Source organism: Hypanus sabinus, chromosome 21 (genome assembly GCF_030144855.1).
Source record: "Hypanus sabinus isolate sHypSab1 chromosome 21, sHypSab1.hap1, whole genome shotgun sequence".
NCBI classification, from domain to species: Eukaryota; Metazoa; Chordata; class Chondrichthyes; order Myliobatiformes; family Dasyatidae; genus Hypanus; species Hypanus sabinus.
Genome location: NC_082726.1, coordinates 51,648,319 through 51,674,412, shown reverse-complemented (window position 1 = coordinate 51,674,412; position 26,094 = coordinate 51,648,319). Strand labels below are relative to the sequence as shown.

Below are 26,094 nucleotides of genomic sequence, written 5' to 3'. Positions count from 1 at the left end.
CTTCTCCCTGTAACATTTGATGCCATGTCCAATCACGAACCTATCAAGTTCTGCCTTAAATACACCCAACAACCTGGCCTCAACAGCTGCCTGTGGTAACAAACTCCACAAATAAACCATCCTCTGGCTAATGAAATCTTTCTGCATCTACTTTAAATGGATGCCTCTCTATCCTGAGGCTGTGCCCTTTTGTCCTAGACTCCCTCACCACGGAAACAACCTTTCCACATCTACTGTCTAGGCCTTTCAACATTGATTTTAATGATTTTTTTTAGTTACTCTCTACAGGTTTTGGAAATTTTCCCACTAATTTTGCTTTTAGATTAGCTTTGACTTCCCTTGTACATTCCTCATTTTTCCCAGAAGCTCATGCCATTGCTGCTCTGCTGTTATCACTGCCAGCATCTCCTTCCAATTTCCATTGGCCAACTCCTCTCTCATACTACTGTAATTCCCTTTACTCCACTGAAATACTGCTATGTCAGACTTGACTTCCTTCCCATCAAATTTTAAGTTGAGTCCAATCATATTGTGAGCACTGCCTCCAAAGGGTTATTTTACCATCAGCTCCCTAATCACCTCCAGTTCGTTACATAATACCCAATCCAGTACAGCTGTGCCCCAAGTAGGTTCAACAACAAACTGCTCTAAAAAGCCATCTCACAGGCGTTCAACAAACTGGCTCTCTCGAGATCCGTTAGCAACCTGATTTTCCTAATTGACCTGCATCTTGAAATCTCCCATAACACTGCCCTCTTGACATGCCTTGTCCATTTTCCATTGTAATCTGTGGTCCACATCCCAGCTACTGTTGGGAGGCCATTAGGGTCCTTTTACCCTTGCAGTTTCTTAACTCAACCCACAAGGATTCAGCATCTTCCCACCCTATGTCACATCTGATTTGATGCCATTCTTTACCAGTAGAGCCATGCCATCCCCTCTGCCTACCTTCCTATCCCTCCAATACAACATGTAACCTTGGACATTCGGCTCCCAACTACAACCATCCTTCAGCCACGATTCAGTGATGGCCACAACATCATACCTGGCAATCTGTAATAGTGCAACAAGATAGAAACATCGAAAACCTACAGAACAATACAGGCCCTTTGGCCCACAAAGTTGTGCCGAACATGTCCTTACCTGAGAAATTACTCGTGTTACCCATAGTCCTCTATTTTTCTAAGCTCCATGTACCTATCCAAAAGTCTCTTAAAAGACCCTATTATCGTATCCGCCTCCACCACGGTTGCCAGCAGCCCATTCCACACACTCACCACTCGCTGCGTAAAAAACTTATCCTGACATCTCATCTGTACATACACTCCAGCACCTTAAACCTGTGTCCTCTTGTGGCAATCATTTCAGCCCTGGGAAAAAGCCTCTGACTATCCACACGAACAACGCCTCTCATCATCTTAAACACCTCTATCAGGTCACCTCTCATCTTCCGTCGCTCCAAGAAGAAAAGGCCGAGTTCACTCAACCTGTTTTCATAAGGCATGCTTCCCAATCCAGGCAACATCCTTGTAAATCTCCTCTGCACATCCTTCCTGAAGTGAGGTGACCAGAACTGAGCACAGTATTCCAAGTGGGGTCTGACCAGGGTCCTATATAGCTGCAACATTACCTCTTGGCTCCTAAATTCAATTCCACGATTGATGAATGCCAATATACCATATGCCTTCTTAACCACAGAATCAACCTGCGCAGCTGCTTTGAGCGTCCTATGGACTCAGACCCCAAGAACCCTCTGATCCTCCACACTGCCAAGAGTCTTACCATTAGTACTATATTCTGACATCATATTTGACCTACCAAAAGGAACCACTTCACACTTATCTGGGTTGAACTCCATCTGCCAGTTCTCAGCCCAGTCTCGCATCCTATCAATGTCCCACTGTAACCTCTGACAGTCCTCCACACTATCCACAGCACCAACCTTTGTGTCATTAGCAAACTTACTAACCCATCCCTCCACTTCCTCATCCAGGTCATTTACAAAAATCACAAAGAGTAAGGGTCCCAGACAAGATCCCTGAGGCACATCACTAGTCACCAACCTTCATGCAGAAAATGACCCGTCTACAACCACTCTTTGACTTCTGTGGGCATGCCAGTTCTGGATCCACAAAGCAATGTCCCCTTGGATCCCATGCCTCCTTACTTTCTCAATAAGCCTTACATGGGGTACCTTATCCAATTCTTTGTTGAAATCCATATACACTATGTCTACTGCTCTTTCTTCATCAATGTGTTTAGTCACATCCTCAAAAAACTCAATCAGGCTCTTAAGGCACGAGCTGCCCTTGACAAAGCCATGCTGACTATTCCTATTCATATTATGCCTCTCCAAATGTTCATAAATCCTGCCTCTCAGGATCTTCTCCATCAACTTACCAACCACTGAAGTAAGACTCAGTGGTGTATAATTTCCTGGGCTATCTCTACTCCTTTTCTTGAATAAGAGAACAACATCTGCAACCCTCCAATCCTCCGGAACTTCTCCTGTCCCCATTGATGATGCAAAGATCATCACCAGAGGCTCAGCAATCCCCTCCCTCGCCTTCACGGTAGCCTGGGGTACATCTCATCCAGTCCCGGCGACTTATCCAACTTGATGCTTTTCAAAAGCTCCAGCACATCCTCTTTCTTAATATCTACATGCTCAAGCTTTTCAGTCCGCTGCAAGTCATCACTACAATCACCAAGATCCTTTTTCATAGTGAATACTGAAGTATTCACTAAGTACCTCTGCTGTTTCCTCCAGTTCCATACACACTTTCCCACTGTCACACTTGATAGAACACCTTATTTCTTATACTCCGTGCGTTGAGATATAACACTTTATCTCTTTTTGATTCTGCATCCCAAATGCACTGATACTCATCCTGTTTGCTGCAATTTTGTCCTAACATCTGCTTGCCCTTTCTGACAGTCTGACCATCCGTCCTATCCTAAGTCCCTTCACTCCAGTTCTCACCCCCGTCAAATTAGTTTAAACCCTCCCCAACTGCTCTAACAAACCTGCCCATGAGAATATTGGTCCCCCCGGGTACAGGTGCAACCTGCTTCTTTTAAACAGGGTATACCTCCTCCAGAAGAGATCCTAATGATCCAAGAACCTGAAACCCTACCCCCTGCACCAGCTTCTTAGCCACACATTAATCTGCCAAAATCTTCCTGTTTTTACCCTCAATGGCACTTGGCACAGGCAGCAATCCTGAAATTACCAACCTTAAGGTCCTGTTACTCAGCTTGCTACCTAACTCTGTAAGGGTGCTGTATCTTTGCTCTTCTTTCCTATGTCATGGTACCAATATGTTACAAGCTGCTCTCCTTCCCTTTTCAAAATACTCAAATTTTTTTGCTTTATGCAGTGTTTTTTTTCTACTTTTCATTAACTTCTGTTCTTTATATATGTGAGTTCACTTCTCTGAATAGCCTATGATGCGCATTTCCTGGGAATCTTCCCAAGGCTTGTGGAATTTTCCATTTTTGACATCATGGCAGCACTCAAAAAATTTTGGATTTCAGAGGTTTTTGGATTTTGAAATTTCAGATAAGGGATACTCAACCTGTAGTAACCCGGCCTTAAATTTTGAAAGCTGTTCTTTTTAGTGGCAGCAGGTTTTTTGTACTTCAAGCTTGACAAATAAATTGCCACTATTAATTGCTGTAGCAGGAAATCTTGCTAACAGGGTGAATCTGAAATGTCAAATAATGAACTACAAACTTATTTCTCACACTAAATGTCATTGGGCCCTCCTTTGCAAAATCCAAGTCAGAGAGTCAGTCATACAGCACAAAACAGGCCATTCAGCCCACCAAGCTCGTGCCTATCCTTATGCCCAATTACACTAATCTCATTTGTTGGCGTTAGGAATGTATCCTTCTGTGTCTTGCCTACTTAAGTGGCTCTTAGTTGTATCTATTTTCACCACTGCCTTTGGCAACACATTTCAGATATCACCCTGTGTGTAAAGACAACTTGCCTCTCAGATTTCTCAAGATATGTTTCAGAAAACAAAATTGATTGGTAATTTCTATTTTAAAAGGGATCTCAATAGTCGAAGCAGGAACATAGGTCAGCCCCTTCTAAAAGAAAATGACAAAATACATGAAGTAACTGAAACTATCACGATTAAAATACGGAATAATTCTTACCGATAAGCTGTACTTCTGTTCTGAGAGAGTTTCCTGCATCAGACTGTGTAGCTGGCTGCAGAAGCTCTGGTTTTCTTCAATTACAGTCATTGATGATTCACTGAAAGGAAGGATAAGATGCGTAAAGAAACGAAATACAATAGCCCATAAACAGAAGAGATTCTACAGATGCTAGAAACCCAGAGTGACACGTACAAAATGCTGGCCGAACTCAGCAGCTGAGGCAGCACATATGGAAAGGAATAAACAGTCAACTCGCTGAGCCACTTGGCCTGAAACGTGGACTGTTTATTCCTTTTCCAAGATGTTGCCTGACTTGCTGAGTTTCTCCAAAACTTAGTATGCATTACAATAGCCTATCAAGTCTACATGAGCTCTTTTGAACTCATGTTTGAACTCAGTGACTCCCACTCCCTGCTCTTACCCTGTGTCTTCTTTCAACTAATTATCTAAATATTTTTCAAAGGCTAAGAATGAACTTGTTTCAACCATCCCAAATGGAATTGAACAGCTCATCTTAATCAGACTGCATAAAGTATTTCTTCACAATGCCTCTAGTTCTTTATCCAATTGCCAAAATATTTGACTTCTGGATGTTGATCTTCCAGACATTGGCAACTGCTATTTTCCAGAAAAAAGTATGAAGCAACTCTATCCAACTTGCCTTCATTTCACATAAAAGCAATTGTTTACTTCTGAAACCATACTATAAAATATCAAATGATCTTTTGCAATAAATTAATATCTTAAAAAAAAGATGCCTGGAATTTGACTACTTTTTCTCTCCTACAAGTTGCATTAGTGTCATTGTTCTTGTTGTGTATCGAAGCTTAGTTTTACTTGTCACACGTACATTGAAACATGCAATGAAATGTGTGAAATGAGTGAGGATTACACTGGTGTAATCACTGAAGTACAAGTGTCACCAGTCTCCAGCACCGACATAGAATGCCCACAATTTACTAGCCCTAATTATATGTGCTTGGAATGTGGGAAGAAATTGGGAGTGCCCAGAGGAAATCCATGAAGTTAACAGGAGAACATACAAACTCCTTACAGACAGCAGCTGGAGTTATCTTACAGTTTATTCTATAAAGCATTGTGCTAACCACTGTGTTATGCTTATTTACATTTGTCAGGTTTGTGATGTACAGTTCTGCCGCTGCATAGAGCTAATATTTGTGGTATTTATACCATATGAATGCCCATGATAATAAACTTAAAACTATAAACTTGAACTTGGAACTACTGCTCCATCTAGGATAAACCAGTATTCTAAATAGAGATGCAAACACGAGGAAATCTGCAGATGTTGGAAATTCAAGCAACACACAAAAAAATGTTGGTGGAACACAGCAGGCCAGGGAGCATCTATAGGAAGAAGTACAGTCGACGTTTTGGGCCGAGACCCTTTGTCAGGACTGAATGAAATCTCTTACTATGTCTTCCTTCAGTTAGTCCTGACGAAGGGCCCTGGCCCAAAACATCGACTGTACTTCTTCCTATAGGTGCTGCCTGGCCTGCTGCGTTCCACCAGCATTTTGTGTGTGTTTCTTAAAAAAAGATAAACTGTAGCACTACCACCTTGTTTTTGTGCTGTTGCTGCTAAAGGGCGACTCCTTTGCTTGTATCTTCGGAAACAGCTCTATTTCTATCTATCTTTAATATCACTATTTTTCCCTTTCAGGGTTCTTTTGAAGACCCTGACCTGGAGTAACACGCTGACTTCAATTCTTTACGGGACTGGGACCTACACTTGGGGCGTCATGACTGGCTGTTATCCGACACGCCAAGGGCTCGGCCTAAGGGCTTGGCTCGTTTTTGGAGGCCTAGGATCTTGGGGCTCTGGAGACGGGTGGATTGAAGGTCGGTGTCCTAGACTGGTGGGTCGTGGGAACTGGAAGATCTTTGACTGTGTCCAGAGACCTGAGATCTTTGGGTGCAGAGCTCGGAAAAAGCAACGCAATGGACTTATTGTAAACCAGCGAGTTGTTTGTAATGTCTCCCCTCTCGCTGTGAAACGGAGACATCTTTCTCCCTTACTAGGGAGAGAGAGAACCAATAGTATGTCGAATACCGGGTGAACACGTAGTCTTTGGAGCACAGCAAGTCTGTGTCTTTGCTGCTGCTTTACTGCACACTTGAGTGTTCAGTCGCGGATGCTGATAATTCTTTTTGCCGATGGGGGGAGGGGGATGTGGGGATCGTTGCTTGCTACTGTTTACGCGCGGGAGGGAGGGGAGCTTGAGGGTGACTTTGGGGTTCTAACATTTAACTGTCATACATTCTTCGGGGCTCTCCGTTTTCATGGATGGTTGCAAAGAAAAAGCATTTCAGGATGTATATTGTATACATTTCTCTGGCATTAAATGTACCTTTGATGTCAAGTAATAGTTTATCACCATTTTTCAGTGCTCTATTTTCCCTTAATACATCACAGGGAGATGTGAAAAAGTAAACTGGGAAAATTTACATCATTAAAAACAAAAATGGAGTGGCTATGACTCCAACTGCTGTATTAAAAAGGGAGCGGCACAGTTTCCAGTGGTAACAGCCACAACAGATTGCAAGTGATGTGGCTCTGTCACCAGGAACTATGAGAGACGGGTCTCTTGAAAGACTCCTTCCCAAGCTAACTACAATCCTGCAGCAGAAAAGGCTGCTACGGAGACAGGGTCAGTCACAGGATAGTCTGTAATGAGTCTGGCCATGTATCCTCAACATCCATATACCAGACACTAACCCCGTCCCACCTAAAAATGCCCAAGTAGCCTGCAAACTACGGGCTCATTATTCAACAAAGTAACGTATCACATCATGGCCCCCTGCTGAACATGGCTGCAATAAGTATGGTGAACCCAGCAATGAGCTGCAAATGTATTTGAAACTCAAGCAGATCCACACATCAATGTCTCCGTTGAGACCTTTAATTTACATCTCCTTGGCAACCTTCTGTAGGGTTTAGTCCTCATTTACTGGAAGTTAAAACAGTTAGAGGTTGCACATTATTGCTCTTATTTCTGTCCATAAAGCACAAATGAACATGTGTTGATTATCAATGAAATCATTATTTGAAAGAATGAAAGAGGAAAACGTCAGCTATAATAAGATGAACTGCTCCCCAAAGTGCCTAGTCCAATTTTGCAATGAACAGGACTTCTACTGAAATGAAGCTTTTGCATTAAACTGTTTGCAAAATGGCATTTATGCATGATTTACAGATAAAATATGGGTGCAGTGCATTCCAAATTTAGTTTATTGCTTTTATTTATAATAGATGGAAAGCTTGGTTTTAACAGTTTAGTTAACCTATACACCCATCTTCAATTAAATTGTCCACAAACAACTCCACTGCCTGCACCCTTTTAAAGTGGCAAAATTGAGCTTGTACTTCCTCATGTCCTTTTAATAAAATACATTGTCACATTTTGCTACAATGAATTTCAACTCCTAAGTCCCAGCTGTCCCATTAGTCCACTGTTGTCCTCAATTCCTCACTCTTCATCACACTACCAAAATTCACGTTAATTGCAAATTCTGAAATTACCCTGTTATCTAAAGGTTTTGGTCACCAACCTTCACCCTAAATAACTGTGGTTGGATAATAAAGTTGAGGGGATTTCACTGTATTCACTCTTTAGTTTAAAAAAACGCTGTTCACTATAACCCCGTGTTTTCTTTCCCTTGGTTAATTCTGTACGCAAGCTGCCAATGCCTCTTATTTTTGCTCATAATTCCATTCCAAGGAAATTCTTGACAAGCCTGGAATTTAAAACTGGTTGTATACCCAATACATTTGTTCCCAATATGTGTACGACATATCCACAATTAAAATCACAATTATTAGCTATTTGTTTCACAGAGTTATACATTATGGAAACTGGCCCTTTAGCCCATTTAGTCCATGTTGACCTATGTATGCTAATCCCATTTACCTACATTTGCCTCATGTCCCTCTAAACTTTTCCTATTTTTTAGATTTTGTTTTATATTCTGTTTCTCACTCATTCTTTTTTGTTGCTATTTGCACATGGGGGGGGGTTGGCTGATGTATTTCTTTCGATGAGTTCCATGGTTTTCTTTGTTTCATGGCTGTCTGTGGGAATCTCAGGGTTGTATACTGTGTACATACTTCGATAATAAATGTACTTTTACTCTTCTCAATCCATAAAAATATCAAAAGTTCTTTTACTATCTAATAACTGTACCCACCTCTTACCACTTTCTCTAGAACACATTGTATTTATCCATCACCTTCTGTATGAAAAACCTGCTTCTTCAGACCCCTTTAAGTCTTACTCCTCTCCCCCTAGACCTATGCCTTCTAGTTTTCCCCTACCCTTGGAAAAAGACTGTCACTATCCACCTTTATTAATGCCCTCAAATTCATAAATCTCTATAAAGTCACCCCCTCAGTTTTCTTCGCTCCAGGGAAACGTCCCAAATAAATTAGATTTCTCCTTATAACTGAAGATCACCAGTGCAAGCAATGTTCTTGAGAATCGTTCCTGCACCCTCTCCATCTTAATCATATCCCTTCTATAGCACGACGAACCACAATTGTACGTAATACTCCCTATGTGCGGCTGTCTATTTTAATTTCACAATTTCAAAGCATCTCCGAAAGAACAAATCAGTAGCTGAAGTGAAAACTAAGTTCTGAACATTCTTAATGTTAGCATGCTGCACATGTTAGAACATTATTACATTGTCATAATTAGTTTTCAGTCTTAGATTCCTCGCTGTAATTTAATTTTGTAATTCTTACTGAAGATCTTAACTGTTAATTATTTAAATGCCAACAATAAAAGGCCTAGAAAATTCATAGTTTCTACCTGTTTTTCAATACAGATATAGAGGACAGTGGGTTCGGCAAAGCATTTTGTCGTATTAAAGTTTGTCCCTGCTGTGCCCATCCTAAACCATGAGGTGAACAAGATGACTCAGGACTGGCATTTTCAGGTACTCGAGCTGTGCTCTGAAAGAAATCAAAGGATTATTAAGAGCTTCATTAATCTGATTATTCAAATTTCAAATCAATTAGAAAGGGATGATATTGTTATGGTTCTACCTTTGTCATAAAATGCTCTCCTATCAAAGCAGAGGATCTCGGATTCATAAATGGATTCATAGTGCTGCTACTTAGCACACAGCGAATTGTGTAGATAATATTTTGAACAAAATATTATCAGTGGGAGTAATTTTCATAATCTGTTAATTTTCATGAGATCTCAGATATAATAAAATTCAAAGCAGATTATACCGACACAAATGAATTGTTACTCCCAATGTAATTCAAATGAATTGTTGACAGGTCCCTAATAGCTGCAGGTTAGCAGTTGTAGTTCACTTTGCCCTTTAAGACTGCCCCACCATTTAACAAGATCACAGCTGATCTGACTGAACCTCAACTTGATATTCCTGTCACCTACAGTAACCTTGTACACTTTTAACAGTAATCACTAGTCTAGATTCCCTCAAAACAGAAAACATCCTCAAAATAGCAAACCTGCCAAGACTTATAATATTTCAATCTCATAATAGCAAGACTGATTACATGAAATGATAATAGAATTGGTAACAGATTTTCACACTGAACCTTGCAAAGCTTCTTTGAGGGAAAATGTACTTACACATGCAATTTTTAACAAATACCATATTTCTTTCTGTCTCTTCTCTTGTGATCTCAATAACATTTTTTCATTTTCTCTAATGTTGTCAAGTGCTTGTTCGATCTTTGGAAAAAGATCAATGATCTTCTGTTTACAGGCCAACAGTTTGCTGTAATTTACAAAGAAAGACAATGGGAGAGAGATATCAAGACAGCTTGCTGATAATGTATTTAATAGCTTACAAAAATGACATTGATTAACATGCTGCAAGTAGAGATGCCAATAATTTTGGTTGACAACAGTGACAACAACTTGTATGTCAGAAATAGATTAAAGAGATAAGATTTTTAAAGGTTAGTGTTATTTGTCACATGCACATCGAAACAGACAGTGAAATGCATTGTTTGCATCAAACCAATTCAGCAAGGACGGTGCTCGGCAGTCCACAATATTGTCATGCTTCCGGCACCAACATAGCTGCCCACAACTCACTGACCATAACTGCAAGTCTTTGGAATGTGGGAGAAAACCAGAGCACCTGGAAGAAACATTCATAGCCGGGGGAGAACGTAGAGACTTGTACAGGCAGAGGTGGGAAATGAACCCTGACTGGTGATCATTGGTGCTGTATGAGCATTACACTAACCACTATGCTACCCTGCATGTTAACAGTAAAAGCTAAACACAGTATAAAGAACAACATCTCTTAAATTTTTCTTTTCAGTTAAATATTGCCACACCCAGGTTATGCAAGATTTCTGTTCCTGAGAACTATTCATAAACCGATTTATCCATAAGTTGGAGATAATTTCTCCATGAGGAAAAACAAGATATAACAACAGAAATGGATTTACAGCAAGTCAGTGCAGATGTGGTTATAAAAGAGGCAGAACATCTGCACAGGCAATGAAATCCGGACAAGATATTTCATTTTAATCAAGCCACAATTTAAATGTTTGGATGTTTGCCCATACAGACTTAATCAGCATTAATTATTCAATGTTGTTTTAAACTTTGAAAACTCTGTAACAAACATCCATGATCCACAATCATGTACTAATGAACAATTTGCAATTATAGGGATGTTGCTTATACATATTTAAAGTGCTATGGGAGAATTTGCATAAAGTCAGATTTCCACAAGTCAGGTGCTCCATAACCTGGAAAGTTCTTGTATTAGCAAACAGAAAAGAATGACAAAAATATGAATCTGCTTAAAGAGAAGTGTAATATGTTTATGTGGCATGTGGGGGAAGGGTAATAGGTGGCAGTAGATTCGGAAGGGCAGACAGCGATAGTGAGGGGAATAAACACTAGCATGCATTGACTGGACTGTACGGCCTGTTCTTCTGCTGTGAATTCCATTCACATGTTCTCATTCTTGGGTAAGGAAGGAAAGGACCACAGATCTCAATTGTCCATTCTGCGTAGGAAATATCCACAGAGGAATCATCACTGGATTAAAATCTGGTAATGTATTTGGTACTGTACACTAATTGTTTATGAGGGAACTAAAATACACACCAGGGCTTTGTTGGTTTTGATAAATGTACACTGTTACTCAAGTATTTGTGTGCTCTGTTACACAGGTAAATAAGGTATCAATTGATATAAACACTGAAATAAATACACAGAAATACATTCAGAACTTAAAGATAATGCAGATAAGAAACTGATTTAAATCACCTTGCTACCATCCAGTACACAATTTTTATGACAGTACCAGTAGCATTACACTGTTGTATATTTAACTATACATCATATGTGCGCTTTATGTCAACTTATACATCTACAGAATTTTTTTCATTACCTGTTAATGTTATTGTGTTAATATTATTTTATGTACTCCATGTATTTTGCACCTTGGTCCCAGAGGAACACAGTTTCACTTAGCTGTCTACAAGTGTATGGTTGAATGACAATAAACTTGAAATTTAACTTAAAAAGTGGAGATTTATGCTTGACAAGGATAATACAGCACACAATGCTGATAGAAAGACAACAAATGAATCTATGAAACATAAATTTTAGTTTTCATGTCAGTGTGACAACTGCTGGTTAGTCTACACCTTTCAGGTGATGGCCACTGACAGAAAAATGTTTATTTACCACAAAATATGTTGCAACACATGAAGAAGATACTACATATATTACATATACAAAAATACAACTTAGTTATCCTATAACTAAATGAATATTAAATTAAAACTACTCAAATTTCCTTAGTCCTAGAATATTTGAGATCTGTTTCATGAAGCAATGGCTCTTAAAATACTTACTAACGTTATTGAATCAATTACGTGCAAAAGATCATTTGTAAAGATTTTAAAAGCAGCTGAAAAATTACTTGACCAATAAAGTTTATTCTTCAACCTGTAATATTAATGTAATATAATTAGATCAGATTTATTATCACTGACTTATATGACGTGAAATTTGTTGTTTTGCAGCAGAGTGCCGTGCAAAGACACAAAATAAATATAAACTACGAAAATAAAGAGAGTGTAAAAAGGATAATGATGTAGTGTTCATGGATCATTCAGAAATCTGATGGGAGAAGGGGAAGAAGCTGTTTCAGAATCACCGAGAATGGGTCTTTAGGCTCCTGTACCTTCTTGCCGGTGGTAGTAATGAGAAGAATATAATCAAACAGCCACATAAATACGGTGTTTACCAAAGTAGATCTGAAGCAAAAGTTCACTGACAACGTGCCCTCAACCGCCAAAGCCAAACCTCGATGTCAGAAATACATTGGACAACCTGAATGGGTGCAGTCTGCTCAATTCTTTTTCCTATCAGCCTAAACCTCCACTCCCACGATCATTTCTGAAACAAGGCTGCAGCATAGTTACGCTACAGCAACTCACCAAGGCTTCTTCGCCAACACTTCCTCAACTTTCAGATCTCTATACCCGGAGGACAAGGACAATACGAATACACCTTGTCTTCCAGGATACAAATATTACAGACTAGCATTTACACTACCATACCTTCACTATCACTGAATCATGATCTTCCCAACTTTTAAACTAATTATACATCATGATCAAAATCTTCAGCATTCATACCTGAGATGAGTATACAGTTCCTTCAGCACACGATCTTGATTCTGAACTGTCTGCACAATAATCTTCACCATCTCTGTACTGTCTCCATATTGATGTGAGTCTTAAAACAAAACAAAAATTCTAATGAATGGCCAAGTTAAACCTGGTTCTCACTTCACAAATGCTGCCTGACCTGGTGTGTACTCACAGCATTTCTTGTTTTTATTTCCAGTTTCCAGTATGTGCAGATTTTGCTTTTCGATCATTTCTAACTGCCTTACTTGGGGAAAAAAATTATTTTCCAGGAGTACACTGAGAATTTGTAATGTCAACAGAAGCAAAATGCCAGATCAATTTTGTGAAATAATTCCCATCACTTTTCAATGGAGCTTACATGGAAATACCTCAAAAGGTCAGATGCACTAGAGCATATCTATTCAATAGTATTGATAGAAGTGAGATTGTTGCCATCTGTTAAGTCAAATCATGGCCTTCCCAGCCCACAGACACAGAAGATTAATGCTTTGCAAACACAAAAAGAAAAGTAAATTGCCTCATAAGCTTGCTAATGGACCAAATATACCCCAGTCCTACTGCCACATATATTACGTGTGGATGCTCTAAACTGTTCAAATAAAAAGTTGGTGTTCCATGTGGCATAGTGCCCAGGATTAAGATGACATCAAATGACGTGCAAGCCAGGATATTGGTAAAGCATGTATATATTTGCATCCATAAACCAGATAATTGGAGATACAACAGACTCAAAATTATTTTTTGAAGTGATCTGATCAACTTCTTGTCTAGACAACAGATGCATACTAATTCTGTTCTTCCTTCTGCCGTTTGAAGGTATTATTGCATTCTTACTGGAAGCTTTAATATTTTCCCACTCATGTTTTATGTAATAGCTAAACCAAGGCAGATCCTATCATTCAAGTTCGCTATAAGGAGAGAGTGAACAAACTAAGGCTGTGTCCTCTGGAATGGCTAAAGGGAGCCTGACAAAAGTGAAAAGATTATCAGGGTATAAAAAGAATAGATAGCCGGTATCTCTTTCCCAGGGTTGAAAGCCAAATACTAGAGGTGCACTTAAGGTGCGAGAGGTAAGTTCAAAGGAGATGTGTGGGGCAAGTGGTGCTTAAAAAATGTGCTGATAGGAGTGGTAGCAGAGGCAAAAACTACAGAGGCGTTCAAGTGGTGTTTAAATAGGCTTGTGAATGTGCAGAGAATGAGGGATATCGATCATACACAGGCAGAAGGGATTAGTTTAGTTAGGCATTTAATTATTGGCTTAGTTGGTGCAGTACAACATTGTGGGCCAACAACTCACTGACCTTTACTGCATGCTCCATGTTCTATTCTGCTAGGTTCGCCTACATACTTATATCAACTGAAATGGGTAGATTACTCAGCATTTGCTTACAGAAGGGATATGTCAGTAATTCAAAACATTTGAAATATTACTGTACCCACTCACTCCCTCTTTTTCACATGGCTTGGATCAATCTTGCAGTAGACTACAATCTAACATTTTATGGAGATAGGACCTCTAAGATTAGGGACAAATTTTGAATATTATCTTGGATCTACATTTTCATATCAATCACTACCACAAATCTCTAACAGAGCACGATGAAATTAATTTTACCAAAAATAACTATTAGAAGACCACATTAACTAAGATCATGCTATCTGTCGGCCTCTTCAACTATGCAAGGCATAGTAACGGAAAGTTGGAGTATCTATTCCAGAACTTTTTAAAGTCATGGCAAAATCTCTTTAAAAAAATGTTTTTTTTTAAATTGCTATAGACTGAGTAGATTATACTCATCAGCTTGAACGATGGTTGGGGAGGCTCAAGAGCAGTATTTTGACATATAAAGTATTGATTGAAAGATTAAAAAGATGTCTATTCCAACAGGTAATTTAAATCAGTATCTTTAGAATAGTGTGGAACAATTTGGATTTTACGGGTTTCCTTCAGTGACGGAAATGCATCATTCAGGTTCAGCTGATATGTGCTGGCTGTGAACCTAAGCAAAGATTCATTCATGGGTCAGGATCTCATGGAGGCAAGAAAAGAGCTTCCATTAATCCCTGCAGATAACTGGCCTGTAATGTAGAAGATGAGGTAGCACAGTAGCTAAACATGCAATGTAACATGTTTAAACGTCTAACCACATTCATACACCTTTACTTAAGTTAGCACGACTGTTACTCTGGTGAGAACAGCTTATTTCCATCATTTGGTCATATTATAATGGCTTTATGCTTCTAATTCTCATCATTTATTGTACATTGGCACAGCTTCTCAATCTAACACAATGCTCTTCTTTTCCACACAGCTTCTGCCTGTTAGTTCAGCCCTTTATAAAAGGTCCACTGAATTCAGAAATGCTGTGGTAATACAAATTAAAAACAACTAATCTTCTTCTTTTTGACAAAGAACCCAAGTCAGTTTTAAAATCAATGAGCCTGTTGTTTATGGGTAGACAACAATAAATCCTAATTAAAATGTTTAAGATGAATTTCATATGTTCTTCTGTGTTCACAAAGACAGGAGCTAAAATGCTATCTGTAGGGTTAAAAATAAGCACAGTACCTTTTGGTTTTCCCTTGAGCTTCCTGTATAAATCAATGGCTTTCTGTTCACTAGGAAGGAAAATTATGATTAGTAAAATGATTTATTACACCAACATACTTGAAAATCAATCTAATGAATTGTTATGTCTGTTGAAGGCCAATACTTGCCATAAATAATTCCTTTCATAAATTAATCTAAACGTGGGGATGATTGGTCTATTCTGCTGAAAGCATACTTATAGATTTTTCTGGGACTTATTCAATCTAAGCACAGTGTTAGAGCATTTGTCCCTGTGAAAGCTCAGAACTAAATTACTGCTTTGTGTTCAGCTGCACAATACACTTTCCTTCAAGTTCAGAAATATACTTACAGTCTTGCTTGCTCAACAGTAAAGTACTTCCCATATCTCTGTTCTCAGGCACAAGTCCTGCATCAATTAACACAACTGGACAATGACAGATTCACTTGTTCTAAACGGAATTGGATATTTTTGCTACTCAGAAACAGCAAGTGCCTCATGATTCTGTGGTACCCAGTGTAATAACTCCTTCCATCCCCCCCACCCCCACTCCACAATAATTAAGTAGCAATGTCAAAGAAGGTCATATGGAAACCTCAGTGACAAAATATTTGGTGACAGGGATAAAATAAAACTAATAATTTATAATCTACAGAACTAGTCAACTGATGCAGAGTATGAAAAAAAATCTTTAAAAGTTAATGTCCCATTTAAGAGGGCAAAAGGAATTGTCAACAAATAAGTACCTCTTTCAATGATATCCCAAATGCATATCATTCCACTCATATTTACAAAAAACTTCTGTTATTGTTGCAATACACAAAATGCTGGAGGAACTCAGATAGCAGCTACAGAGGGAAATTGACAGTCCACATTCCAAGTAGTGGAGCTTCATCAGCACTGGAGATTGACAGTATAACAAAGTTGGGGTGAGCCGGGGAGGTGCGGGGGGGGGGGGGGGGCAAAGGGTGAACGAAGATCTGGCAGATGATATGAGGACGCAGGTGAGATGGGAATGATAGGCAGGTGAAGGAGGGGGAGATAGGGAATGATGAGAATAAGAAGTTGGGATGTGATAGGTGGAAGTGGCGAAGGGCTGAAGAAGAAGGGATGTGAAAAGAGGGGACAGTGGACCATGAAATAGAGAAGCAAGTGAGGAGCGAACCAGAGGGAGTACTGTGTGGGTGATGGGTAGAGAGGGTGGGGGAGGGGAAAGAAGGGCGATGACATCAGTGCGATTTAAAAAAAGAAGAAAAAAGTGCGGACAGAGTGGAGTGGTCACTGGAAGTGAGAAAAAACATTCATGTTCTCAGGTTGCAGACGACCAAGGCAGAATATGAGGTGTTAGTTTCCCTAATCACTATCTAGCCTCAACTTGGCAGCAGAAGTGCCCTTGGACAAACATGTTGGTGTGGCAATGGGAAACACAACCAAAATAGCTGGCCACTGGAGACCATGGCTGCTATTGCAGGAGAAAAGAAAGTATCTCCATTATATTAATGCTGATTTTGGCCCAGATCTCCAAAAAAGTAAAATTCTCACTCTGATCAAAATTATATAACTTGTGTGGCCAAATAGAAAACTGAATGAAACCAAGTCTACTCTTATGCACACAGGGCAAGGACACAAGCAGTCTGCTTGATGGTTTATGACTTCTTACTGTGCATAAAGTCAATGTGTGATAGCAAAGGGAAAGTAATATAGTGCAGGGGAGTGCATCAACAGGAGACTGAACAATCATGACTGGTAGATGTTTGTCAAAGATTGAGGAACTAGTGGAAACATTAATGCGTTAATGAAACATGGACACATACTTTCATTACTTTATACTGATCTATTATTCTCATACTCATCATTTCTTATATCCGAGCATGGATCCTCAAATTGCCTCGGTGACTAGCTTCTCCAATGACAAGTCTTCCATCATTCATTGTTTAAGCTTGGGCATGAAGAGAACATGCTTTCCCATCGCTTTATTACTTCCACCTTATTTTCAATCGTGATCGTGATTACTTTTGTGAACAGAAACACTGCAGATTCAGAGCTGCACTGGGGATTCAGAGCTGCACTGCCGGGTCCTAATGTCCACTGCACTGAGACATGTTAAATAAAGTCCAGGGTTCTGCTGGGTCCTAAAGGCCACTGCACTGAGACAGGTTAAATAAAGGACTTGAGCATCTGCATTTTTTGGTATCCGCGGGGGTCTCAGAAGCAATCCCTCGCGTATAAGGAGGCCGACTGTAAATAAATAAGTCATAGACACAGTCTTACAATTTTTACCAATGGAAAAACAAATTCTGCACCATATCACTCCACCACATCCTGAATAGAAAACAGCAATGTTTGCAATGCCAAGAATTTGTATAGGAACAGATGATTTCTATTTTGTGTTCTTAATCATAAGAGTGTTAAGAATTTTGCCAGTTAACTCCAGTCTAGTTTTATCTGACGTTCTGGAGATTGAAGATTGCTGGCCACATGCTAAAGTGCTGCATTCCTCAACTCTTATTACTTTCAACAATTTGTTTTGGAAAAATACAGCTGTCAGTTATGAGAAAATCCAGGGTACCAGGTATAAATTACTTTTCTTACAGGTTTTCCATGACGTCTCCCTGTCGTCTCGCATATGGGCTCCTCTGCAGTTCCACTATTTCACTGTGCAGACTCATGATTTGTTCTTCCAAGTGACCAATTTCAGCAGCCTTAAAAAAAGTCATAGTTTTTGTAAATGAAGCCATCCGCAGATTCTATTATTGTAACTGTCAACAATAAAGTAAAAATTATAATTAAATAATTGGATTATTCACTGCATAGAGTATTGAGAGAGGTTTTGGGCCCCTTATCTAACTGTGGACAGAAGAGATTCTGCAGATGTTGGAAATCTTGAGCAACACACACAAAATGCTGGAGTAACTTAGCAACTCAGGCAGCATCTCTGAAGAATAAACAGTCAACATTTTGGGTCTAAATAAATCCTGATTAAGGTTCTTACCCGAAATGTCGATTGTTTATCCCCCTCCATAAATGCTGCCTGACCTGCTGAATTCCTCCAGTGTTTTGTATGTCTGAACATGATTGGTCTGGAGTACCTAAGAGATGAAGTGCTGGCACTGGAGAAGGTGACAAGTTTACAAGAATAATCCCAGGAATGAAAGGGCTGATGCATGAGGAGCACTTGATGGCTCTGGGCCTGGACTCGCTGCCGTTTAGAAGAATGGGGTTGGGGGGTAAGTTTAGAAGAGCAAGTATCATTGAGATTTACTGGCTATTAAGACCTAGATAGAGGGTTCACGGAGAGGATGTTTCCAATAGTGGGAGAGTCCCTTCTCTGTAATGAGGAGAAATTTCATTAGCCAGATAGTGCTAAATCTATGGAATTGATTGCTACATACATTTGTGGATTTGGCATATTTAAATCAGAGGTTTATAGGTCCTTAATGAGTAAGGGCATCAAAGCTTATGGGGAAAAGACAAGAGAATGTAGTTGAGAGGGAAAATAAATCAGCCATGATTAGCTGGAGAAGACGAGATGGGCTGAATGGTCTAATTCTACATCTATGTGTTATGGTCTTAATAGCCGATGGCATGAAATGAACTGTCAGAAATGTGTGCACTGCTACATGAAAACTTTTATTTAGCAGTCCATTGGGGTTCAGGATGACCTCCCACATTCCAGTGCCTAATGAAATCGTAATGGAACCTGTAGTCTGTACCAGGAGGTGCCTGGCAGGTAGTACACTCCTTCCACCTTTACTACTAAGCTAAATTACAAAACACAAAATGCTGGAAATCATTCACAGTTCAGGCTGCATACTTGGAAAGAGAAGCAGAGTCAAAAGTCGTGAAAAGAAACTTGTTAAAGTGCAGGGAGGTTTGTGAGACAGAGTATGTGAAAGGTAAAATTATGATGTCTTGCTGCTTTGCGTTTCACAGCTTCTACATTCTTTTGTCTACAATCCGATTCTTTATTTGCTCCTATTCACTCACCACCCAGATCAGCATGCTTATTCCCATGGTTAGCCCAGTCCAGTTTTACTCAAGAGAAATTTTCCCCCCTTCAACAACCCTGCAATTTAACAAACTCTAATTTCTCGTTCACACTTCCAACAGTCTTCAACTTGAAACTTTAATTCTGCTTTGATGGTGCTTGACCTTTGGAGTATTTCCAGCATTCTCTGATTTTATTTTAGATTTCCATCATCTGTCACTCAAATGCCATCCCAGATGCTCCTTCTCTTTTTTGAGCTGTCATGGCCCATATAATCCCTTCAATCAGTGGGGATATTACAATTCTCCCACCCGCCTCCCCCAAGGAGGTTTGGAGAAAATCTGTGAATCATTTCCTCTGCTCACTTGATAATCCCTGAATCCCTTTCCATGGCCGAACTCAAAGTAAACAGTCTGCTTTGGATGCCAGTGAAAGACACGCGAAGTAGGATGTGGAGGCTGTGGAAAGCGTACAGAGGAGGTCCACCAGGAAACTGCTTGAATTGGAGTGTAATAGTAATAAGGAGAGTTTGGATCAACTTGGGTAGTTTTTTTCCTGAAGAACATGAGGAAAAGGGGACAACCTGACAGAACTATAAAAAATGATGTGAGGCATTGACAGAGACTTACCACCAGGGTGGAAATGCCAAATTCTAGAGGGTGTAGGTTTAAAGGTGAGAGGGGAAAGTTTAAAGGAGATGGCATGACAGGTTTTATTTTACACATGGAGGTTCCTGTAATGCACTGCCAGGGGAGGTGGTAGACTACAATAAGAACATTTAAGAGGCATTTAGACAGTGACTTGAACGGGCAGAACAGAAGGATATAAAACCATATACAGGTGGGTGAGATTAGCTAGACTGGCATCATGGTTAGGACATATACAATGGGCTGAAGGGCCTACTCTGTTGTTCTATGTCCAGCATAATACATACTGACTTATTTAATCTAAATGAGTCTCTGTGATAAAAGCTTTAATGCTAGAGAAGCTGGCCTGGCAGAAGCTACTCATGTTGCTCTCCGTCCCTGTAAAGTTTGGAGGATTTTTGCAAGAAGCAGTTGGCAGTGCCTACTGACTGCTTTGAAGCGTCTCATCTAGTCAATTCATGTCTCAAAAGTATGGACAGACATACATGAATTACACTGAAAGTGAAAATACCCTTCCTACCATCTGCCAGTATTGTCCACTTCTCAGTTTGTCCCTAAATTACTAAAATGTGCAGCAGGGACGTACATCTGTTAGCTGGTGTCCAGTGAAGAAAATCGGTAAATTGGTTTATTGTTGTACTCAGATACAGTATGTATACATATGTTCATTTCATTAAAACAGTGCAAGAAGAAACAATAACAGAATGTAGCAAGAAGTGATACAGTTATAGAGAAAGTGCAGTGCAGGCACACAATAAGGTGCAAGGCCATGACAAAGTAGACTGAGAGATTAGGACTCAATTTATTGTACTGAGAGACTGTTCAATTGTCTTATGAAGCAGCTTAATACAATTTCTGAAACTTTATTCAGGATTTATTTCATTTCCCAAGTCCTAGAGACAGGATTGTTAATTTTGTGCGGAAATGTATTTGAATCCTTAACCCTCTGGAAAACACTGTGTGTTTTGACTGCTTATGAGACCATCTACCCAAAGCAAGCTCCTAAACCTAGGAACCTACAATCAACATTAAATTAATGCACATATTTTACTAAATTAAAAAAAAATACCAAAAAATCTGTTTAGAGATAAGGTGTGGAAGACACTATTTAACTTTCTCCTATATTAATCTAATACTTTCCCTCATCAGCTCCCCCAGATCCTAACACTCATGCATACTCTGGGGCAATTTACAGTGGTCAATTAACCTAACAACCTGAACATATGTGTGATCTGGTAAGAAACCAAAGCACTGAGGGAATATCCACATAATTATAAGAATTATAAGAAGTGCAAACATCACAAAAAACAGCAGCTGAGGCCAGGACTGAATCTGGGCCTCTGACACTGATAACTTTGTTTCATTGAAGAATGGGAAAAACTTAAAATTCACAAAGTAGGATCCTAACAAAAAATATGCAGCCAGAGGGAAACACAAATACTTGGAAGTGTTACACATAGGATAGACTGAGAACTTAGAAGACTTAAGAGTATTCATTGTGTCTTGTCATGGAAGCTGGTGACACTTGTGGGCTCTCTCCAGCATAATCCTTGCTGATTTGGTTTGACACAAACAATACACGTTTCGACATAAATGTGACAAATAAAACTAATCTTTATAACTTTTGCACCCCTACACCCATATTGTACAGGAAAAATGACCATCCTTAATACATAAGCCAAGCATCTAATTCTGACCCCTTGTGAAAGAAAGCCAAATGGCACGCATCCCAGCCTACCAATGAATATTTCCTGATTGCGTCAAACATCACCAGTGTAGTATAGAAAAGTTATTTAATAGAAATAAAATACCACTTCACTCGTCAATCTGTACCAGAAGACTGAAGATTGGATTTGTTATTTTTAAATTATTCCTAAACAGTCAACCATTAGGAATGGCTGCTATCAATTTTCATTAAAAAAAATTAAAAATCAATAAAATCTGTGATTTATTCACCTGTTTACAAGCCTCAGCCTTCTCTTCCATTTCCTTCCAAGCTTTCAGCATTTTTTCAGAAGCTAAGAATAGAAATAGACCATCTCAAAATCTAAATTCATAAGGAACTCAGCAATAAATAACATACAGTACCTTATATTTCAAAGTTATTTCTAAAAATATACAACTACAAAAAAGAACCACGTTAAATGAAGTACAATAAATAAATGTAGATTGAGACCTGACTGATGGTGTGCAATGACTTCCCCATGTCAAAAGAAATCATACACAGGCAACTTCAACTCTACAAGATGAAGTTTGGGACATGGAATAGCAAGATCCTTATTAGCAGTTCAAAAATGACAAAATTAAAGCCTCTGCTTCTGTCATTGGTTCAGAAAAATAAAGTACAACTTACAACTTGGTAAGAATTTATTAGGAACAGAAAGAAGGGTATACATTAATGACCCAGTGTCTCTACTCCCACTCTCCAGCCCAAGATTTATGAATATGGTCACTTTTGCTCAAGGAAACATTGATTTTTCAATACACACTGACTTACCAGACCACCTATGCCACAGAATATACCTGACGAAGGGTCTTGGCCCAAAACGTCGACAGTGCTTCTCTTTATAGATGCTGCCTGGCCTGCTGTGTGCCACCAGCATTTTGTGTGTGTTGCCACAACTTTTAAGTCCACTTTTCCTATTTGTAATTAATATTTAAACTTGCAATTATATGGATGAACTTTTCACTCTGCTGGTCAGTTTGCTTGGCCAACTATGTTACCTTTGGTAACTAAGTTACATGGTTCAGTGGGCAGTTGTCTTGTCCAAATCAGAACCTTGCAGATTCAAGTTTCAAGGGGCTTCATGTCTATGGACTCACTTCCATTCTTAATGCCATTGCTTTCTTCTATTGTTTGCATGATTTGTGTGTTTCTTTCCCCCTCTCTGCACCTTGAGCGTTGGTCTTTTCTTTTACTTGGGCTCTTTAGGGCTTCTTGTTGTGTGGGTGCCTGTAAGCAGACTTTTCAATTTGAATTCGAGTATCAAAACATAGGCTGACACTACTTCAGTACTGAGAAAGCTGCCCTATTGGAGATCCCTTCTTTTAGATAACACTTTTCACTAAACAGCCATTCATCCTTTCTGGTGGGCATAAAAGTTATTAATCATTTGAATTCCACAGCTGTCCGTGATGGTGTTCATACCTGTGTCTCTGAATCTATAACTCATGTCCATAACTCTGATTTTAGCTCAATAACTTAGTTGTAAAAAATATAACTATCTAATAAAATAAATCAAAATGAACTTTGTCTCATATATAAAACAGTAAACCTTGGTACCAATTCAATAAAATACATGATAACGCGAGGTAAATCCTTTTCAGTTCATACATACATAGTGCACATAATCATGGTTAACAATAACATTGTTTTCTCAATATTAGTTCTACCACTATCTAACATCATTGACATCACTCTTTGTAACTAACTTAAGAGAATAAACTTTGAATACCTGTAATTTATTCCGCTACAACAAAATGCTGTTTTGCAACTGAGTTGCCAGAATGATTAGTGAGCACAAGTACATTTTAACTTGAGCCATTCCCTTGAAAACATTGTGACAAATTTACGGTCACTCTTGCCAAATAACCTCGTAATTTAAGTGAATCTGAATAATGCTTTCAGTTAACCTTGTTTTTGTCTTTTGTATGGAAAGCTTGGATATCACTGACTCTGAAAAAACTAATCGATGGAGTAGAGATAAATAGCTTTAAAAGATGGATTGCTTCTTTTTTTTAAGCTATTTTTGTTCCATTTTAACTTTGTTTTATTAGAAGATGGAATGCCTGTAGATATTGATGCCTAACAAAAGATTTTATTTATATAGTACCTTTCATGACCTTGACTCTCACAAATCGATTTACAGTCAATGAAATGAAGTGCAATTTGCAGTCATATTACAGAAAAACTTGCCAAAAATTACATACACAGCAAGCTCACATAATGATTGTGATGCTGGCCGACTGAAATTTTTTTTGTGAAGTTGATTGAGAATAAGTATTGGTCAAAACATTTTTTTTTGAACCAGAAAAAGTTCGCTGCCTTTACTTAGTCAGGCATTAAGACTACAGACACACCATGGTGGCTGTTTCTACACAGTTCAAAGAACATCTGGGTTGTGCTGGCATTGCCAGTGATACCTGTACTCCCTAAATTAATAGTTTTTTTTGGCTGAATTTAACTTGGTATTAAAAATATAATAATGCATGATTTCATCCAAATAAATTTTATTATCAGGAAGTCAGGAAGCTAAAGGCAGCCAATAGAGTTAAGATTTTAAGACTTCCTTTTCTCAGGCTCTCAACTTTTGTTTTTAACTTCATCATGACCAAATCAGCAGCTAATGTCTTTAACTGAACTCATCCCACCTTAAACAACTTAGTTTAACTCTAATCATCTCCTCAAATCCAGGACATTATCCAGGAGCTGCAGCATAGCCAATATCCAGTTGGGTTTGTTCAGACAAATTCAAAGCTGTGGGAAACCCAATGCATCACGGCACCAGCCTACCCATCATCAAGGACACATATATTGAAAGCTGATGGTAAAAGGTGAGCAATATCATAAAGGATCCCACCCACACTGCTTATGGACTGTTTGTCCCACTCCCTTCAGGGAGGAGGCTATTATGCAGCATCACATGACAAGACCACCAAACACAAAAACAGTTAATTCCCCGAAGTTGTCAGGCTGATCAACCATTTCACCCATTAACCCAGCTCAACCCACTCTCTACCACCATTACTTTATTACTTCCTGTCAGAATTACCATAGCTACCAATGCTCCTTTACCTTGTGTCATTTGAGTCTCTGAATAAGCTCACCTACCCATTATGAACTTTTTTATTCTGTTCCTTAAGCTAGTATTTTTTTAATGCTGCATCAGATCCAGAGTAACAATCGCTTTGTTCTCCTTTACACTTGTACTGAAGAATAACAATAAACAATTTTGAATCTTGAATCTTGAAAAATCAGATCGAGTTTCAGAGGTATCTTATTTTCAAGTATTTTGGACCTAAATGGAGATAAGTTCACTGTATGCACGGAGAGAGGTACAGAGGGCATGGTATTGTTTTTGAAGCGCAAACGATTGTGTGTTTGTGGAAAACAGAAGACTACCAACAGTCACAGTGGAAATTAGTCCGGGCCTCAGTAGAGAAATACAGTCACCAGGAAATGGAAAAGGAAATGAGTTCAAGAGATTTTGTTTATTAGATTCATGAGAAAAAGACTTCTCGTGTAACTTAAATTCTATATGTTTAAGTGATCCTAATTGTATATCAGTAAACAAATGCTCCACTGTGTAATCTTGTCCTTATGATGTTTTCTCTGTAATAGAAACATACTCACTGGGGATCAATGACAGATGAGCATTTTTCCAGTCAGGTTATTCCTACAAACCAATCATTATGCTAACAAACAACAAGCATTCCAAATAAACATATTTGAGTACTAACTGTACAAATTCATGAAATTTCTGTTTCTATCCGTAGTTCCATCAAACTAAAGACCAGTCAGATCAATCATACAGTTAAACACAACCTATTAGACTGCCACAGAATATCACGACGAGAAAGAACACAGGATCGCTTGTAATGTAATTACCAATAAATCTATCAATAAACATAAGATCTTGATACATTCAGAAAAAAATTATTAATACCTACATATCCCATATGCCATCTGCTCGCTGTATTTTTCCAGATCAAGCTTAATGCTGGACTGAAAGAAATCCAACCTAGCCTTCAACTGCTGAGAATTAGAAAACATTGTTGTTTTCATTTTTGTGAGGTTATTGTTATAACGAAGCAGACTCAACCTGAAAATAAATCATAATTGTAATCAAAATGAAATTCATCTGAAAAAAATTGGATTTACAGATTAAAAACAAAAGCTTCTATTTAAACAGTGTTCATTGCTACAACAAAAAAATATTGACATTGAGGTGACTGGCCAATAACCTTTCAACATAAATCAGTAGCTGTAAACATACTGATAATCGGTAACACAGCTTGTCGAGCCAG

The 26,094-nt window shown here is 38.8% G+C and overlaps 1 protein-coding gene across 5 annotated transcripts in view; it reads right to left on the bottom strand.

Moving 5' to 3' along the window:
• chuk (component of inhibitor of nuclear factor kappa B kinase complex) overlaps positions 1-26,094 on the bottom strand; it is a 94,018-nt gene that overhangs the window by 6,792 nt on the left and 61,132 nt on the right. For all 5 annotated transcript variants that reach the window (XM_059946532.1, XM_059946529.1, XM_059946530.1 and 2 more), the window contains exons 14-21: positions 25,738-25,889; positions 22,024-22,085; positions 18,025-18,134; positions 15,432-15,481; positions 12,848-12,947; positions 9,801-9,948; positions 9,003-9,145; positions 4,168-4,267 (exon numbers count right to left, since the gene is read on the bottom strand). In XM_059946532.1, the coding sequence (XP_059802515.1) occupies positions 4,168-4,267; positions 9,003-9,145; positions 9,801-9,948; positions 12,848-12,947; positions 15,432-15,481; positions 18,025-18,134; positions 22,024-22,085; positions 25,738-25,889 (865 nt within the window). The remainder of the gene's footprint in view (positions 1-4,167; positions 4,268-9,002; positions 9,146-9,800; positions 9,949-12,847; positions 12,948-15,431; positions 15,482-18,024; positions 18,135-22,023; positions 22,086-25,737; positions 25,890-26,094) is intronic.